This window comes from Petromyzon marinus, chromosome 34 (assembly GCF_048934315.1).
Source record: "Petromyzon marinus isolate PM22_M1 ecotype Great Lakes invasive population chromosome 34, UKy_Petmar_22M1.pri1.0, whole genome shotgun sequence".
NCBI lineage: Eukaryota > Metazoa > Chordata > Hyperoartia > Petromyzontiformes > Petromyzontidae > Petromyzon > Petromyzon marinus.
Window position 1 is genome coordinate 10,634,188 of NC_133700.1, and position 20,653 is coordinate 10,654,840.

The 20,653-nt window shown below is 49.1% G+C and overlaps 1 protein-coding gene across 1 annotated transcript in view; it reads right to left on the reverse strand.

Annotated features, from left to right (window-relative positions):
• Positions 1-17,234: 17,234 nt before the first annotated feature.
• The window catches only part of LOC142929779 (uncharacterized), a 93,017-nt gene continuing 89,598 nt past the window's right edge, over positions 17,235-20,653 (reverse strand). Inside the window, exon 2 of the mRNA XM_076071706.1 lies at positions 17,235-19,228. Coding sequence (XP_075927821.1) covers positions 17,978-19,228 — 1,251 coding nt within the window. The 3' untranslated portion in view covers positions 17,235-17,977. The remainder of the gene's footprint in view (positions 19,229-20,653) is intronic.

Genomic DNA, 20,653 nt, shown 5'->3' on the forward strand with positions numbered 1-20,653 from the left:
CCGTCTGCTCAGACTATACGGGGGATCTTTGTCTTTGTGCGGAGGTGGGGGGGGGGAGTGGTTGGCACACTGCGCTCTGAGCCTGGCGGCTTCAGTGTCGATTCCGTCAACCGCGGCTGACTGACATCCATCCCTGGTGTCCCTCGCTCCCCCAATCTCCCCTTCGCCAACCCGGACTGACAGAGCGTGGTGGAAGCGTGTACGTTGAACTTATTTCGCACCGTACGTAGCCAACCGTGCTATCGGAGGTGCAGTGTTGAGTCGATGGGCAGTGTTGAGTCTATGGGTAGTTATAGTCAACGGGCAGTGTCTACGTTGAACTTCTTTGGCACCGTACGTAGCCAACCGTGCTATTCGGAGGTGCGGGGCGAATGGGAGCAGCGCGTGGCGGTGAAGTATGTCCAAACAAACAAACAAACCACCCCCAGTGACCGAGGCGGCGCGGGGAGGTGGCGGCGGGGGTTGTTGGTGATGGGGGGAGTGGTGGAAGCGGAGGTCCTCGTCCAGCAGTGGCTTGGCAAGACGCCGGCGGCGGGGAGAGGTTGCGCCCAGTGCGCACAGGAACCATCGCGCGGCCACGCGGGAGGCCGCTCGTTCGCACTGCGCGCAGGAGAGCGCAACCCTGACAGCGAGCGCGTGTGGACGCGTCTTGCCCGTGGCCCTGTCATGGTCGTGCTCTCTTGTGCGCGTCGCGAGCACGCAACGCGGCGCCAGCGGCCACTGTCTCCGCGACCCGTCCCTGGGTCGACGCGGCCTCACGCGCGCGACCTGCGTTTACGACTTGTGCGCGTCGCCACGAGGAAGACAAAGGCGGCCGGGCGTGGTGTTGGCCGGCACGGCCACCTTCGCGTGAAGGTGGCCGTGCCGGCCTTCATAGGTTGCTGGCTAACAGCACTTGCCCCAAAGAGTCTGCTACAGGTTATGCGGGGTGGGTGGGGGTGGTGGTGGTGGGGGTCTTTGTCACACAGGAGCGGTGGCGTAGTGGGTCTGCGCACTGCGCGACAAAAACTCGCGTTCAATGCCCGCTCACGAATCAGCAACAGTGGCGTGCGTTCGAACCTGTTCCGTGCCTCGCCTAGGTCTACTCAGCTGTTAACGAGCACCTGCTGCAGTACCTGTGAGGGGCCGTCCATAAATGACGTCAAACATCTCGGGGAGGGGGGGGGGAGAAATGTGACGTCACATCAAAATGCACAACTTTAAATACATATAGACAACACGTTCTACTTAATTAAATAGACTTTTTAATAAATGCTTTCTCCTACAACATCAGAGTGCAGCGCCACATTAAATACGCACTACAATGACAATAGTTTAAAGCGATTTGAAGCGTGTTTGATTTTTTGGAGAGGGGTCAGAGCTTTGTGACGTCATATTTGAGGGGGGGCGAGTCTGACTTTTTGTGACGCCGTGTGACGAAGGGGGGGGGGTCAAAAATCGTCCAAAATCGCGTGACGTCATTTATGGACGCCCCTCCCCTCCTGATGTCTCAGCAGCATCACTGGGGGAGGTCACGGCCGGACGGGCGCGTGGTGCTGACCTCGCCAACCTCACGGCGTGCTCACTCACAGCAAGCCTCACGGGTGATGTTTGTCTTTGCGAGGCAACTTGTCCTCGACCACGTGTCGGGCATCCTGCGGCTGCGCGTGGCCTCATGCGGCTCGTTGAGGCCTGCTTCGTGACGCATTGTCGGCTCTTGAAATCTTTAAATGTTTCGTTCGTCGAATTTTTTTTTTATCTATCTCTTTATGTTAATCTGGCGGCTCCGGCGACGTCAATGACCGAGGAGTCGTTAGAAAGCTCGCGATTATCCTCGACCCTGGAGCTCCTTGTCAGCGCTACCATTTACATTAACTCCGGTGCGTGATACGAGCCGTGTTTCGAAATCGCACAATGGATAGGCGCGTGCGCTGAACAGTTCCATTTTGCTTGCCTTGCAAGCCGCGCTTGCGTCAACCATCTCTACTTTGACTCTGCTTGTTTGTCAATCCCACTACTGGATGCAAGACCCCCCCCCCACCTACCTCCCCACCACACGACCGTGCTGATCGGAGGAGTGTATAAGTTGAACTTGTCCTTGTGTGAGAGTCTGTGAATGTGGCAGTGGTGGGCACCAAGAGCTGTGGCTGTTGTTGTGACCCTGGGGCCAGGAGGCGTCACGCGCCACTCGCACACAGGCACACGGTTGGCCAGGTACGGTGCGAAAGAAGTTCAGCGGACATCGCTGTGACGAATATGAGCGGACATGTCCGCCGCAGAATTTGCAACAGGACGGCTGCACAGTCCTCTATTGTAGTTTGCGAATTAATTTTAAATAAAATTAATATTCATCTGCTCTGAGTGAGGTGTTTCAATTTTGTTTTGTACACATTCTGCGGAAGAACTGCGTTTTGTGTTTAGTTTATTCTCCTTGGCTACATACGGTGCAATAGAAGTTACATACATAGATATGTCCCGACAAAATATGTGTGGCCATATCCTTACAACTTATATCCAGTACGTTATATCTCTCACTGTGGCTGTGGCTACGACTATTCACTTGCTACCTACACCATTCTACCAGCGACCAGCAAAATATTGAGAGAGAATGCCCTGAATACTCCTCTCGTGTACTTACACTCACAACAACAGCAACAACAGCCAGTCGCCACGAAGTGGCGGTGACGTCACCACTGCGCTTGTGCCAGGCTAGGTGCACTTCGAGGCCACGTGAAGTGTCAAAGTTCCGCTGGCAGGTCAAGGAACGGATCCAAGTGCAATGGGTTGACTGACAGATGACTGGCAGATGCACCAGCTGTGCTTCCCACTGTACCAACTCTCTGCGTTTTAGGCACCCGACGCTCTGTTAGTTGTTGTGAGCGTCGCTCCTCCGTTGACGCTAGAGGGCGACTGCCTCCAACTCCTCGGCAGTGTCCTTCACGAACTTCCCCCAGAGGCCGATTTTGCCGCTGTTGATACCAGTCATCGGCAAGTCCAACAAGCTACACATTCGTCTGTACCACATCAGTCAAACTCCGTTCTAGTCCATGCAGTGCCCGTTAAGCCCCATCAACTCGGCCAAACAGAAGTTGCTTAGGGATGCAGTGTCTGTGCTTGCGGGCTACATGACCCAGAAGCCTCGCTTACCATGCAGAGGAGCTCACTGATGGGACCGTGTCCAGATCGTTTAAAGGATCTGTGAGCTCCTCACATAATCCAGTTTGGCTAAACCCAGAATAGATCGTAGACAGGCAAACCTAAATGTTGCAAGCTGGCGTAGTTGTTCATTTAGAGGACTTCACGTTTCGCTGGCATGGGAAAGGGAGGGGATAACTGTGGTAGCTTCCACACAGCGTTTTGCAGCTGATGAAAATGAATGCTGCTCGACTAATGTGGATTAAGAACTCGGCTGCCAAACCGGAGCTGGCCATGAGCACACTGCCAGAAACTTCTCCACTCTGTCCACAACTGCCACATCACTCATTCGGAGTTGCGACAGGGGAGCATTTGATGACATAAAATACCCAGGCTGGTGTTTTTTTTCATGGGGCTGATGGTAAGGCCCCAATTCAAGTATAATGCTCCACATTCAGCAGTAAGGTCTCCAACTCCTTCTAGGAGAGGGCAGCATTCACCACATCATCCACATACATAATATGGTTGAACAATAGAAAGCCATCCCTCAATCGCTCCCGGGCATTGATCAACCTCCCGCTCTATCTATACCAGATGGAATTTCCACCGGTACATCCATGGAAAGCTTTTCGATCATAACGTTTAGCGCATCCATAGCGCTCTCGTTGCGCAGTGGATGTAACTGGCTATGTTTATTCAGCAAGGGGCGGAGGGAGAACCCACAGAACCAGTCAGGAGAACGCTCCCGGCACAGGTGCAGGCGGCACCACGAGGGACGGACCCCGACTCCTGACCGGGGTGAGAGGTTACGGGAGACTCAGACCCGGCGAGACGCCGGGCTGCGGTTGTGCAAGTGGAGGTGACACCGCGGGCAAGTGGAGAGAACGGCGACAGTAGCCACTGGGATTGCAGTGGGTGAAGAGTTAAATCGACGCGGAGCTGGGAGCCATGGGGATTCAGTGACGAGACGCACACACACACACACAGATCCACGCTTACATAGCACCTGGAGCCAGGATACTCTACATCTACAGGCAGGAGACTCTACACCTGGAATCAGCAGACTCTACACCTGGACTCAAGAGACCCTACCATTTGGAGCAAGGTGACTCCAGCTGCAGGCAGGAGACTACACCTGGAGCAGGGAGTCTCTACACCTGCAGGCAGGAGACTACACCTGCAGCTGGGAGTCTCTACACCTGCAGGCAGGAGACTGCACCTGCAGCTGGGACGGAGCACCTGGAGCCGGGTAGGAGAGCGCAGGGAGGGGAGTGAGATGAGAGGGGAGAGCCCGCAGTGAACGAGTTCTAAATGGTTGCTCAAGCGGTTTGCTCAGTGATTTTCCTGATTGGATTCCACATTTAAAGGTGCGCGTTGCGTTTTAGACCCGACTTGTTTTGTCACCACTGGTTACTGTTTACGGGTTTCGAAGATTTACACAGCAAGATGTGTGTATATTGGCAACCGTGCTATTTGGCTTGTTAGAATTCCACTTATTTTTTTAACTGGATACTTTCTACAAGTATTTTGCTGTAAAATGTATTTATTGCTTGAAAACAACAGTTTTAATGCCTATTCACAGCAAAGCACTGATCGGGGTGGCTGGAAATTACGACGTTTTACTACTTTATATGTTGACGTCAACTTAGAAAGTAGTTAATACGTCGTAATTAATAATGTTGACGTCAACTTTATTGTTTTATTGGCAGATTTTACCGTGTTTTTGCGTAAATCCGTGGATTTTCGCTTAAAATTGTTGAAAAACCGGTTTAAGTCCGTTCATTTGCAAATGGTTGCCTTTTCAATGGGTGTTTCAATGAAACAGCGCCCCCTAGCGGCAGCAGAGCGCCCCCTAGCGGTAGAACAGCGCCCCCTAGTGTTCATCATTTTTTTTAACGCCATGCAAAAAGAAGGTTGTTCGTGTCTCTTCCCCGTTTTTTCATCTCCGAGTCCACCAGGTCTTCTTCACACTTGGTCCAGGTCTCCACCAGCACGCCATGGAGTCCATCTCATCTCCACATCTCCACCTGCAACACAGAGAGAGACACACGCATGTCAGTATACTCACATAGACACTCGTCTTATTGGCACAATTTATTCACCACTTACCTTTTAGATGGGATTCGAACCTTGCACCTGCCTGAATTGAGGTTCGTCCTCTCATCGCCTTGAGCCACCGCATCCTCACATAGATACACGGGTCTCCACGCCGTGTAGTGATCGTTCTTGCAAGCCCGTGGCTGTATAAACATACGCGATGGCGTCATCACGTATGGTTTGATGACATCACACTATACGTAACGACGTCATCGCGTCGTGTGACGTCACGCTTTTTTTATTTCGCAAAAGTATGGTGTCGGATTTGAACTCAGCTTTCCAGCTTCAGAGGCAGTCGTGTGCATTCCCTGCGCCACGAGAGCGCCGTGGATCCTGAAACGTTCTGGTTATTAAGTCATCGTCATTTGGAACATCTTTGTTTCAGATGAATGGGATTCACTAAAATGTAAAAAAAATATATTTCGCGAGTAACTTAATTTAAAATTTTAAGGAACAAAACGTACTGGCGATGACGTCACTGAATAAAAAAAATACGTTACCTGTCGTCATCACAAAAAATGTGAAAATAAAAATTGGTAAAAATATGACTTGAGATTCGATCTCCGGTTGCCTGCTCTGGATGTGGTCATAAAGGCCCCCTACTCCACAAGGGATCGGTGTAGCATACAAACATTTGCCTTATTAAGAGAGTGTCGTTGTAAATATGTTGTTGTAGCCTATTCAAAAAATAAACACGTACAAATATATTCCCTTTAACTTTGAGTCTCCATGTACAATTTCACGTAAGTTCATCACGAGTGCACACTATTTACTTTAGAATTTCAAATCCAAAATTACAGAGGTGGATTTTGAACTTGGGAACTCGTCACACGCCCGCCCAACCACCTGGCAGCGATGACGTCACCGGGGGTGCCCCCTGGCGAAGCCGAGGAGCGGAGCCAGGGCCGATCTCTTGACCCCCCACGGGGACCGGGGGACTTCATGACCAGACCGGGGCGCAAACCCCACCCGCGGAGCTTAGCGGAATAAAACATGAAGTGCCCTCCCACTGAGCACCACAGCCACACTCCCTTCACTTAGACAAAACTCTAGCTGGTCTTCTGGGGATGGCCTGTTTCATCATACCTTGAGTCTCTCACCCCGAATCCGTTACGCGGAGCCTCCCCCCAGCCAGGCTGCCATGACCCCGAGAAACCTGCCGCTGGTGCTGGGCGCCTCTCGGACGCGCCTAGCGCATCCCCCTCTCACCGGGGTTCCGCTGAGCCCCGTGCTGGTCCCACCACAGCTCCGGCCCTACGAGCCGGAGCTGTCGTGGGGCGCAGACATGGGATTATTGAACGTGCCCTGTCTCTGTAGAACTTGCTTCGTGCCGTACGTAACCAACTATGCTACTCGGGAGGTGATGGTGATTAAGTTGGTGGTGAAGGTGGAGGAAGGAACGGGTGGTGGTGGTGGTTATGTTGGTGGTGAAGGTGGATGAAGGAACGGGTGGTGGTGGTGGTGGTTATGATCTTGGAGAAGACGGTGGTGGCGACTCTGCGGCCGTGTCCCGAGAGTTTCGCGAGGGAACCAGGGGGAGGAGACCTCTCAATCGCTCACGCCAGCGGGGCCGGGCTGGCAGGACACGGTGAGCAGGAGTGGCGAGACGCGGCTGATCAATGGGAGGGCCGAGACGCGGCTGATCAATGGGAGGGCCGAGGGCCGAGAGCCGGGAGACTGCGAGGACATTCACGGGACCCTTGACAGCTGCGACGCCATCCCATGAGCAGCCACAAATGTGAGCAGCAGCGGCCGCGTTGTATGAATGAATGGGGTTTTAATGCGCCGAGCCGTAGCAATACTGGTCAGGGAAGAAGCGGACTTGCGAACCCATCTGTGTGGCCCTTTCACTCTGGGCCAAGTGTTATTCCCGTGTAGGCGTGGTGGGTGGATTTTATCCGGATACTCCGATTTGTTCGCAAACACGCGCGACACGGATGGGGAATTCGCCAAACGTGGCAATGCCAAAAGGCACGTGTCTTTAGATTCCTCTGAACTCCTTTGGCCGTGTAATGTTCATGGCTGCATAAAGCATTTATTGAAATAAAAAAGACATCACTGCAGCATGTGTTCTGTTTTCAGTTAATTTTTATTTCGCACTTTCAAAAGGAAAAGTATTCTAAATGTGTGGCGGTTTTGTGTTTAAACAGTCGTGCTGTGTGCATTAAGCAAACACTGAAATATAGCAATAATAACTTTCAATTATTTAAAATAAGCTTGTCGAATTAATTATTTTACTAAAAAAGATATTGTATTTGTAAACCACAACAATAATTCTTCGTCATTATGATCAGCAATGGGCAATCCACTGCTGGCTGAAGGCCTCCCTAATCCATCGCCACAGTCCACTTCGAGCGCCTGTACACACACACAAGGGCTGGTTCCATCCTCACGAAGCCGAGTCAATACGTGTGCAGTCAACGGTCTACCAATGAGTCAACACCGTCAATGGTGTAGTGCAACCATGCAGCCAATACAGTCAATGACATACCGAACCGGCCATAGTTCAATAGGCTCAATGATCTAGATTTGAAGCTTTCGTGACTGCAGTTTTCAGTTTCTTTATTTTGGTATAGCCCTGTGAGCCATTCGGTTCTTGAATCGGGTGCAACCACAACAAACAAAAAAACAAAAACACGAACAAGAAAACATCTTAAAGTGACTATGTGACTGTGCAAACAGAAAATCCATGAAAAAACAGCTAAAATATTCCTGAAAAAAAGCACCGTATACCAACGCTGTGTGCAAAAAATCCCAGTAAGTCAAACAACAACAACAACCACAAGACAACTTAGATTAAGGCCATCAGTCTAACTCCGTACTACAATAAAACAAACATGTCCAAACCAAAAAACTTTTCGAAATCACCAAAAAATAAAGCCATAATTGCAACGTAACAGTGATCATAGGAACTGTGACCGAATGTTTACAATAAACTACATACGGAATCCATAAAGTCACGTAGGTATAAATGATGTATCATATAGTCAATGGTGTGAAATGTAGTCAAAGTGCGCCCTCGCTCACACGAAGGCTTGGTGTTGCTCGAGTCTCTTGGAGGTCCTTCCTCGCATGGAGGCAAGAACCACGTTCCTATGGCAGAATGTCATTCTCCGTACAGGACAAACACATGACACTGAACGCGATTACTCCACGCACGGCACGATGATACAAATACAACCCCGGTGGAGCCGAAGAAGATCAACTGTTATTCGCAATGGTACAACGCGGAATTGATTGGACTCCTCCACTCACTCGCACCATGAAATCCACTTGTCCCGTGAATGTGAATGCTATCAAAGTGAATCCGGTCACTAAAACCACTGACTGCACCGCAATCTCCAGAAAGTAAGGCGCACTCCAACCCCGTGCCTCCGTTGTCAATGAGTTACACCGATCTGGTCACGCAAAGACAAAGACCCACAACAGACTGCTTAGGCAAGTGCTGATAGCGAGCATCAATGAAGGCCGGCACGGTACGCGAGGGGGGTTGGTTGACTAGCACGACGGCCACACACACACCGGATTGAATTCACGGAAGCACACGTCTCTTGCTGAATTTCATGTTCCAGCGACAGATGTCGGAGAGTGTCTGTCACTTTCTTTTTTAAATCTCCGTTGGACCCAAGTCACTGTTGGTAATTCCGCATTCCTATGGCTAGCACAGTGTGTTGACGTCCCTCTACAGCGAGGGAAAAAAGTATTTGATCCCCTGCTGATTTTGTACGTTTGCCCACTGACAAAGAAATGATCTGTCTATAATTTTAATGATAGGTTTATTTGAACAGTGAGAGACAGAATAACAACAACAAAATCCAGAAAAACGCATATCAAAAATGTTATAAATTGATTGGCATTTTAATGAAATAAGTATTTGACCCCCTCTCAATCGGAAAGATTTCTGGCTCCCAGGTGTCTTTTATACAGGTAACGAGCTGAGATTAGGAGCACACTCTTAAAGGGAGTGCTCCTAATCTCAGCTTGTTACCTCTTAAAGGGAGTGCTCCTAATCTCAGCTTGTTACCTGTATAAAAGACACCTGTTCACAGAATCAATCAATCAGATTCCAAACTCTCCACCATGGCCAAGACCAAAGAGCTCTCCAAGGATGTCAGGGACAAGATTGTAGACCTACACAAGGCTGGAATGGGCTACAAGACCATTGCCAAGCAGCTTGGTGAGAAGGTGACAACAGTTGGTGCGATTATTCGCAAATGGAAGAAACACAAAAGAACTGTCAAACTCCCTCGGCCTGGGGCTCCATGCAAGATCTCACCTCGTGGAGTTGCAATGATCATGAGAACGGTGAGGAATCAGCCCAGAACTACACGGGAGGATATTGTCAATGATCTAAAGGCAGCTGGGACCATAGTCACCAAGAAAACAATTGGTAACACACTATGCCGTGAAGGACTGAAATCCTGCAGCGCCCGCAAGGTCCCCCTGCTCAAGAAAGCACATATACATGCCTGTCTGAAGTTTGCCAATGAACATCTGAATGATTCAGAGGACAACTGGGTGAAAGTGTTTTGGTCAGATGAGACCAAAATGGTGCTCTTTGGCATCAACTCAACTCGCCGTGTTTGGAGGAGGAGGAATGCTGCCTATGACCCCAAGAACACCATCCCCACCGTCAAACATGGAGGTGGAAATATTATGCTTTGAGGGTGTTTTCTGCTAAGGGGGCAGGACAACTTCAACGCATCAAAGGGACGATGGACGGGAACAGGTACCGTCAAATCTTGGGTGAGAACCTCCTTCCCTCAGCCAGGGCATTGAAAATGGGTCGTGGATGGGTATTCCAGCATGACAATGACCCAAAACACACGGCCAAGGCAACAAAGGAGTGGCTCAAGAAGAAGCACATGAATGTCCTGGAGTGGCCTAGCCAGTCTCCAGACCTTAATCCCATGGAAAAATCTGTGGAGGGAGCTGAAGGTTCGAGTTGCCAAATGTCAGCATCGAAACCTTAATGACTTGGAGAAGATCTGCAAAGAGGAGTGGGACAAAATCCCTCCTGAGATGTGTGCAAACCCGGTGGCCAACTACAAGAAACGTCTGACCTCTGTGATTGCCAACAAGGGTTTTGCCACCAAGTACTAAGTCATGTTTTGCAGAGGGGTCATATACTTATTTCCCTCATTAAAATGCAAATCAATTTATAACATTTTTGATATGCGTATTTCTGGATTTTTTTGTTGTTATTCTGTCTCTCACTGTTCAAATAAAACTACCATTAAAATTATAGACTGATAATTTCTTTGTCAGTGGGCAAATGTACAAAATCAGCAGGGGATCAAATACGTTTTCCCCTCACTGTAAGTGGTATACATTTTACAAACCCCATAAGGATGATTGTATGTGTAAGGCGCCTTGCACATAGATGTCAATTGTTATTATCTGTGAAAAAGTTCTTGATAGCTAATCGGATTCCTCCAGAATAAATGAACACAATTTTTTTTTCTTTATTTATTCTAAAGTGCAATCATTAATTAACTGCACAGGATAGTTGAGCGGTGGGTTGACCATGGTTGATCATCAACCGTGGTCAATCCACTGCTGGATGAAGGCCTCCCGAAGCTGCCTTAACGAACATGCACATTAATCGATGTGAAGAGTATATCGGTTGCCTTCGATTTTCAAGTTATGGAACGCAGTTGTTTTTGCCGTGATTTACATTTGCATCATTGTTGCAATTTATCTTGCTCTGACAATCAACACTGCCTTGGTGTCAATCAGTTCTCTCGAACAACTCTGAACTCGAGCTCACGGACGTTGCACAGAGTGGTCTAGATGTCTTGTCAGACCCCCCCCCCCCCACAACACCATTCAATTGATCCCCTAAATATGTTATATTCCTTTGCATGTTCATTTCTGTTTTAAATCAACCTTGCTTCTCGAATTTGTTTTAAGTTGAATGTGAGTCGCAAGACATCTGGACCAACGTGTACTTCACGAGCAAATAGCACGTTCTGTCCGCCAGGCGGCGCACCGCTCACCGTGGTTTATAGCATTGCAGTTTGCTTCGACACAGGCGACAAATGACGAGACGAGTGAAAGTCTAATTTGCAAACAGTGACCTGGGGCATTCATCTTCCAAAAGGTGAGCAGCGACTGTCGCTATTTATAATCCAAAACTGGATGGATGGTCTTGTCATGCAGCGGTGATTTCATATGCGTACTACACTACACACTCCACACACAAGATACATACGCAACTTGCTCTACACAAACATCTTTTACATCTAGATTGAAAACTAATTTCCTTAGAATTCCTTCTTGTTGTCGTGTTTAGTTTGTCCTTCCCCACACCTCCTATTTGGACGGTTGGCTACGTACGGTGCGAAATAAATTCAACATAGATACGTACGGTGCGAAATAAATTCAACATACACATACGTACGGTGTGAAATAAATTCAACAAACACACATACGTACGGTGCGAACTAAATTCAACATACACACATACGTACGGTGCGAACTAAATTCAACATACACACATACGTACGGTGTGAAAGAAATTCAACATACACATACGTACGGTGCGAACTAAATTCAACATACACACATACGTACGGTGTGAAAGAAATTCAACATACACACATACATGTACCACTCGGCGCTCGAGTGTGGGTTGTCAGGAGCCTCCTGGCGACTCCGTGGATCTTCCGACGACTGAAGGAAGAGGCTGATCCGGTAGCCGCAGATTCTGCTGCAGTGTGGCCAAGGGTATGTGATGGTGGTGGTGATGGTGGTAGGTGATGATGGTAGGTGACGATGGTGGGAGATGATGGTTTGGTGGGGCCTTGGTGGTGGTGAGTCCTCTCCCAAGCGCCGTTGCCCGCGTGTCCACCGCGGCACGGCTGTCTTCGCGGAGTGGACCGCCTCTCCCCACGTCCCTCTTCTTCTCCCTGTCGTGCAGTGTCCCCGCTCCCAGTTGCCGGCGTTGCTGTGGCTGCTGCTTGAAGGGTCGCGTCGATGTTGCGCTCGGCAGCGGCTTCTGCTCTCCTCCGGGTGGCGCCGCTGTCCTGCGTTCTGCCGTGGCTGCGGGGACCCTCCCCGTTCTGGGAGGAGGGAGTCGGGAATCCTAAAATCATAGTAATTACTCCCAGGTTCTTTCGGTAAAAGTAACGCAGAGAGAGAAAATAATACATTAAATAATAGCATACGACGTTTCGATTGCAACACAAGCAATCATCATCAGGTACAAATGAAAGAGAAAACCAACCTAGTAAACTTTAGAAATATAATGCGATACAACAGAGAGTCGGCCAACAGAACAGTCAACACCGTACCTGGTTGATTACGTTCTTACAAAGATTGCTAAATTTGAGAGAGAGACAAAACACAGACACGGAGACACATATAAGCAGAGAGAGATAACACAGAGACACAGAGAGAGAGACACACAACATAGACACACAGAAAGAGATAACAGAGACACACAGAGAGAGAGACAACACAGAGACACACAGAGAGAGACACACAACATCGACACACATAAAGAGATAACAGAGACACACAGAGAGAGAAACACACAGACACACAGAGAGAGACAACACAGAGAGAGAGACACACAGAGAGAGACACACACAGAGACACACAGAGAGAGACACACACAGAGACACACAGAGAGAGACAACACAGAGACACACAGAGAGAGACAACACAGTGATACACAGAGAGAGACACACACAGAGAGAGACACACAACATAGACACAGAAAGAGATAACAGAGACACACAGGTAGAGACACACACAGGCACACAGTAAGAGACAACACAGAGACACACAGAGAGAGAGAGACACACAGAGACACAGAGAGAGAGACACACACAGAGACACACAGAGAGAGACACACACAGAGACACAAAGAGAGAGACAACACAGAGACACAGAGAGAGAGACAACACAGAGACACACAGAGAGAGACAACACAGAGACACACAGAGAGAGACACACACAGAGACACACAGAGAGAGACACACACAACATAGACCCACAGAAAGAGATAACAGAGACACACAGATAGAGACACACACAGGCACACAGTAAGAGACAACACAGAGACACACAGAGAGAGAGAGACACACAACATAGATACAGAGAGAGAGACACACAACATAGACACACAGAGAGAGACAACACAGAGACACAGAGAGAGAGACAACACAGAGACACACAGAGAGAGAGACACACAGTGACAGACAGAGAGAGACAACACAGAGACACAGAGAGAGAAAACACAGAGACACACAGAGAGAGACAACACTGAAATCCCACGATGTTGCTTGTACTGGAGGATTTGTGATAATCAGATCTCCTGCAATTCCAAGCTCTGTCCACCAGGGGGCGCACCACCCTCCGTGATGACCATTGCTCAATGAGTTGGTGTCTTTTTTAATTACCTCGGCCAGCGGCCAAACGTTGTAACTGCGTTGGTCTGTCGGTGAAGTTGGCCACTTACTCGACTTTGCAACACAGCACAACACCTTTACACATTACGGGCATGCGAAACACGCTACACATCATGCACGAACTATGTGTATGTTTAACGTCTTTCGCAGCGTACGTATTCAACCGTGCTCATCTAAAAAAAACACACACAAAATATATATTCTAAGCAAATTCGTTTTTAATCTAGATTTTAAAAGTGCATAGCTTCAGTGGTGTCCTAAATCAATACAAATATATCGCTTCCAGCCTTGACATACTCTTGGCGAAAGTGCTGCCGACTAGCACATTGTGAAGGCTGGAACGGCACGCCATTCGGTGGGTGGCCAGCACCACGCCCGGCCGCCTTTGTCTTCCAAGCGGCGTTGTTTAGACACCGCACCAGGTACTCGTTTGAGACTGAGTCGACCTAGGAGAGGCCCATGGTGTTGGCCGTGAGCGGTAATCGAACTCGGGCCGCCGGATTCACAGCGCAGCGCACTAACCACGACAAAGACAAAATACACTACTCACATACACATATATATACACACACACCATACACTACACGTATACACAAAATACACTTCACACACGATACACATACACGATACACATACACAATATAGACAAAGATCCCCATACACCTACACGCTGTAGGGGTAAGTGCTGTAAGCGAGCAACGCACGAGTGAGTCGTTTTTCCAGCACCTTGCTCAGCTGCCTTTATCTCACTGGACCAGGTACCCATTTTAGGCTGAGTCCACCTTGAGGAGGACCGGTTCAGATATTTGCCATTGATGTTAGGGCGCCACGGTGGTGAGATGTTAACTACATCACGTGATATACAGGATGGTCGTGATCCTGACGCCTGCTGCTGTATATTTGGAGTCTGCGTGTCTCTCTCTCCGTGGTCGCGTGGATTTTTCTACGGGCCCTCCGGTTCTCCCCTTCAAATTTAGAATCAACATCACGCGTTCAGAGTATTCGTCTGCTATAAATTTCCACATAAGCCACTTCGTTGAGCTATCATGTGTGGCCAGGTCGCTTCTGAAAGAGAGCTACATAGTTCCGTGGGCCTTACCTGCTAAAATAAAAAATATATATATTAACATACCATTGACTGATAAGGTTCTAAGCATGTACACCGGAATATTGTATTGATTTCTTTACATCTACATTTACCCAAGGTAAAGCTGAGTAAAGTTCCGTCTCTACTGACGCCTTGCATTGTTTTGTGAGCCGAGCCAAAGAGACGTCAATATATCATACCATATATGATACAGTATTTATATATGTAAACAAATTGCTCGCCGATTGAAGGGATGGACGGACGGTGACGTTCAAAGGGTGTGCGCTTTACTCGCCTTTGTCGAAACTCGTACAACAAATGTATGATATTTGTACCGTACAGGGCAATATACCCCGGCTGCGTCTCGAGACTCGCAACAAGGGACATTGACGGAGGGACGAAGCTGCGATTCCAATCAAAGCCAGGTCCATTCACAGCCCGGTGCGCACACGGCGATAGAACGGCACGAAACCGATATGAGAGGCCCAGGTGAGATACAGAGATTGATGTAGTGACGTGACAGAATTGTAGACAGCGGGTAGATTGAGAGAAGATACGGACAATAAGGGGTTGAGAAAGATGAATTGGCATTTTATGTTATTTAGTAGGATTTTTCTTGAGCGGATTTTATTTCACCCCAATGCTCATAAATTCCGAGGCCCCTTAAGCTGCTTGGGACCCTGAGGATCTGCTCACTTTGTCAGCACCTCGCGCCGCTCCTCTGCGTGAAAGCCTACGGAGCGGCTATTTATTTATTTAATATTTGTCGTGCCAATTTTTTTCTCTCTCTTTAGGAGACATTTCCTCTTGCGTCCGTTCAGCTTTGTTTTGACATGCAGACGCACACCCCGTGGCGCATTGCCGAGTACATTACGCGCAATCATATTTGCATTATCTTGAGTGCGGTTGACAGCTTAAGTCAGCGTTGACAAATCTTCCCGCCCTCCCCATTCCCTTGCACAACTACAGCCGCAGCAGCAGAGTGCTGGCTGGGGGCCCTGCCCACCGCCGAGAGAGAGTTGCCAAACCGGATGGGATGAAAGCCCTGAAATAAATAAATAAATAACGGCACGCATACCGAATTAGCACGAACGCGTTTCGCCACCCGCTTGCGTCATCAACTTACTCGCTCGTCATTGTTCTGTGGCTTGAAGCCTCGGGTGCATGACTGAGCGTGAGCGATGGGTGAATTCATCCTCAAATGCTGGGGGTGTTTTGTTGTTCTCTGCTTTTTGCTGTTGCTGTTTTTACGCGACGTCCAAAAAGGGGGGGGGGGGGGGATAAACTTCCCAGCAAACACATGACGTGCTTACCGGTTTGACGTCTGTGACCAAATCACCCTGAAATGTGTCCAATCTGCTAGGATCTCAGAAAGCTAAGCAGGGGGCTGAGCCGGTTGAGCGCGGAGACTTGGATGGGATGCCGAGAGAGTGGGGGGCTGTAGGCTTCGGGTTGCCAGCCGGCTTTGGCCATGGCGGTACAGTAATGTCTTTTTCACTCCATCTGTGCGGAACTTAGCGGTGCCCGTACCACTGGTACGCGTGGTGGGTTTTATCCGGGTACATATGTTGAACTTCTTTCGCACCGTATGTAAGCAACCGCGATGACGGCATGGTGCGGGGGAAGGAGAACAAGATAAAACAAAAAATTAGTTTCAACAGAAATTCGTTTTAATTTCGCGAGGCAGTTTTCCTGGTGAAATAAGTATATATATAAAGAAAAGGCATGAACGGGAATCGAAAATTCCACAGACTGATAAGGTACTATGCAGGTACACCGCAATTCTGTATTGATTTATTAAAATATACAGTTATCCAGGATGGCCTACGGGTTGAGAACGTATTCCCTTGAGCTTTCGCCGCGCCAAACTACTGCTGGACCATCTCAAGGAGTCGCATCGTCTATCGCCTCGCTCTCGATTCAGCTCACTTCCAACAACTCTTGTTAATCAATCGCCACCACGTTTTTTTTTGCAGGTCGCCGGATTGGAGGCAGCGCGCAGCAAGCAACCGCCCCGTCACGTCGCGTAATGAAGACACTCACGGCTGCTTTGCTCATTGTTCATCCACGACAAATTGAGCCCACAGCTGTAGCCGCGGACATCCGCGCTCCGACGATACCACGGGAGTCTCACGCTGCCTTACCGTGGGGGGGGGTGGAGGGGGGCATGTGTGCATGGACACGTGCATTATGCAGCAGCAGCATCGAGTAACTGAACCCTTGCACGCGTGAGCGCGCGACCCCGGTCGGGATTAAGTTTTCCCCGATTCGGTGCTCGGACACGGGTGGCCGTGAACTCGAGGAGCCGAAACAGACCGAGGCGCTTTATATCCGACACGATTGACAAAATGATGAGAGCCACGTATTTGGCTAGATGCGCTACGCGGCGATGATAGCACCGGGCGACCCTGCAGACCCGACAGCGCATACGTTGACGCGGTGCTTAATGTCGAAGTTGCTTCTCGGTGAAGTTTTAGTCGGGAACGCCGCAATCCAATATCGCCCTGTGTCTTGTCCTCCTGGTAATTACAGGCTGGCCAAGTCAGCCGAGCAGCGTCCTCGGAAAAAAAAATAATGTCGAGTGAGAAATGAATCCCCAATAGACGCAGCGATGTTGGCCAGAGGTGTCTCCAGGTCCATCGCGGGGTGGGGCGGGGGGGGGAGAATGTTTTTATTTGGACATAGACACGAGATAGAGATGCAACGAGATGAGAGCAGGGAGAGAGAGAGATGAGGACCACAAACTAAACACAAAAAATATATCGAGATTTAAAAGTGCATAGCCACGGGAGGTATGCACTTTCAATCTAGATTGAAAACTCCTTTATTTGGAACTGCTCTTTGTGTCCAGTTGATTGTCCTTGCCCCACGCACCTCAGATTAGCACGGTTGGCTACGTACGGTGCGAAAGAAGTTCAACGTACACATACGTATGGGATACAGCGAGCGATAGAGAGAGAGATGGAGCAAAGTTACCCGCGACCCTCCATCCCCTCCAGCGGTGTGTCCGTCCCAAGTCCACTGTGGCTAGTGGCAGGCGATACGTGGACTTCAACGTGCGTATGAAACCACAAGGTGATGCAGTTATCGAAGCTCTTGCAAAAGCAAGGCCCGAGATAACTATATATTTACACACATTTCGAAATAACACATTACCGCTGCGCTGGGATTTCAAGGACAAAGTCCAGGGTTTTCCTTGCTCTATGTGGGTTAGGTTTGTGCGATTTCGTGTGTATGCGACGAACCTATTTCTATCCAAAATTCACGATATGTGGTTTGAATTCACTCTACATGCGGCTATACGGTCGAACGTGGGACAACATTGTGTGTGTACTGTGTGTGTGTACTGTGTGTCGTGTGTATACCGTGTGTGTGTACCGTGTGTGTGCTGTGTGTGTACTGTATGTGTGTACTGTGTGTATACTGTGTGTGTACTGTGTGTGTACCGTGGTATGTGCTGTGTGTGTACCGTGGTATGTGCTGTGTGTGTGCCGTGGTATGTGCTGTGTGTGTACCGTGGTATGTGCTGTGTGTGTGCCGTGTGTGTACCGTGTGTATTGTGTGTACCGTGTGTGCCGTGTGTGTGCTGTGTGTGTGCCGTGGTGTGTACAGTGTGTGTGCTGTGTGTGTACTGTGTGTGCTGTGTGTGTACTGTGTGTGTGCTGTGTATGTACTGTGTGTGTACCGTGTGTGTGCTGTGTGTGCTGTGTGTGTGCTGTGTGTGTACTGTGTGTGTGCTGTGTGTGTACTGTGTGTGTGCTGTGTGTGTGCTGTGTGTGCGCTGTGTGTGTGTACTGTGTGTGTACTGTGTGTGCTGTGTGTGTACTGTGTGTGCGCTGTGTGTGTGCGCTGTGTGTGTGTACTGTGTGTGTACTGTGTGTGCTGTGTGTGTGCTGTGTGTGTACTGTGTGTGCGCTGTGTGTGTGTGCTGTGTGTGTGTACTGTGTGTGTGTGTGCTGTGTGTGTGTATTGTGTGTGTGCTGTGTGTGTACTGTGTTTGTACCGTGTGTGTGCCGTGTGTGTACCGTGTGCGTGTGCTGTGTGCGTGTACTGTGTGTGTGTACTGTGTGTGTACTGTGTGTGCTGTGTGTGTGCTGTGTGTGTACTGTGTGTGCGCTGTGTGTGTGTGCTGTGTGTGTGTACTGTGTGTGTGTGTGCTGTGTGTGTGTACTGTGTGTGTGCTGTGTGTGTACTGTGTTTGTACCGTGTGTGTGCCGTGTGTGTACCGTGTGCGTGTGCTGTGTGCGTGTACTGTGTGTGTGTACTGTGTGTGCTGTGTGTGTGCTGTGTGTGTACTGTGTGTGCGCTGTGTGTGTGTGCTGTGTGTGTGTACTGTGTGTGTACTGTGTGTGTGTACTGTGGGTGTACTGTGTGTGTGTGTACTGTGTGTGAGTACTGTGTGTGTGCTGTGTGTGTGTACTGTGTGTGTGCCGTGTGTACGCGACTCGTTAGGCAGTCTTGCGGTTTCGCCTTGTGCGCCCTTGTCTTGGAAGGCATCAACAGAACCGCATAACTGTGCACGTACAGAGTACAGGAACACATGTTTGGTCCGGTCAATATCGCACGCTCACTACTGGTTACGCGAACGCCGATGGCGAGCCACTGAGCAGTACACACACATGATGTTTATAGGGGCGTCGCAAAGACCCTAAATGTTGCCGGTCGGCGCGGCGGGTTAACTGTTAACCGAGGGATGCCCACAAACCGTTTCCAGGCACCTTTTTTATTAGGGCGGGCAGGAAATGAAATCAGTGGAGCTGGTGTAAAGGTCACGCAACGCAAGCAAAGAGTCCGTGGATGTACCCGCGCCGAAGGTGTGGGTGTAGGAATTGTGCGAGTGTAATTTCTTTTTTTTAAATGTACCCCTTTTGCAACTCTTGGATGTGCCTAGCAGGTAAGTTTTCTGCCAATTTCTGAGCAAATGTGGAAATGGTACTCAAGCGATGCTCTCTCCCTGTGCTCTAAGGGGTGGGGGAATGAGCCTTGACTCGAGCGATTGGTCCAATTGTACACACGATGTGTGCGCGTTTTTTTTATCGTTGCAGGACAGCACTCCAGCGTTTGTTAGTAATAGCGACGAGAGATAATTCCACGTTTAATTAACTCCCGCACTCTAAAGATGAGTCTCTCGACGTCCCAATGTCAAGTGGCGAGTTAATTACCTCGCCTGGTACACAGGAGGTCGTGGGTTCAATTCTGACCCTGGCGCCTGTTGCTGTATATTTGGCGTTTGCGTGTCTCTTTCCCCGTGGTAGTGTGGGGGTTTTTCTCCGGATCCTCCGTTTTTCCCCTCCACGTTTAGCAACATGCTTTTAGAGTATTTGGCTGCTATGCATTTCTGCCACTTCGTTTTAGCAATCATTTGTGATATCCAGGCCTTACCTGGTAAAATACAACAACTTAGCTTTTGTAGAAAATAAAAAAAAGTTCGTTACTTTATGAGAGTCAAGAATAGATTTAGAAACGTTGCTTTCCCAGCACGATGCTGCTCACTGTACACGCATCACGAGATTGCATCTCGCTTACATTTAATATCCGTTCCCTCCGAGGCAGATTTTAAATTGGTAATCGGGACCATGGGGGACACAACACCATCGCAAGTGCTGTCGAACTCTCACTCATTTTGTAATTTAGCTGACTGCAACTGAAGTTGACATATATATTAGCTTAAACTGCTTGTGGGTTTTTTGCGGGGTTCTGGATGATATTGGTCGCGAAAGCCTACGTGTTCAACTGCTTGTGGTTTTGTTGTAGATTGTTGGACGCTTTGCAGTAAACATACGGTTGTTATTTTTGTTTCTGTATTCATATTCTGAGGAAGAAGTTTTGCCCGTTTGACCTTTAATCACGAGCATTGTTTGCCTTCAAGTTGCGGGCGTCACTTGAAACACAATGTTTTAGTCTCAATGGGCTGCCGTCTGGTTTAATGTCGATTCTG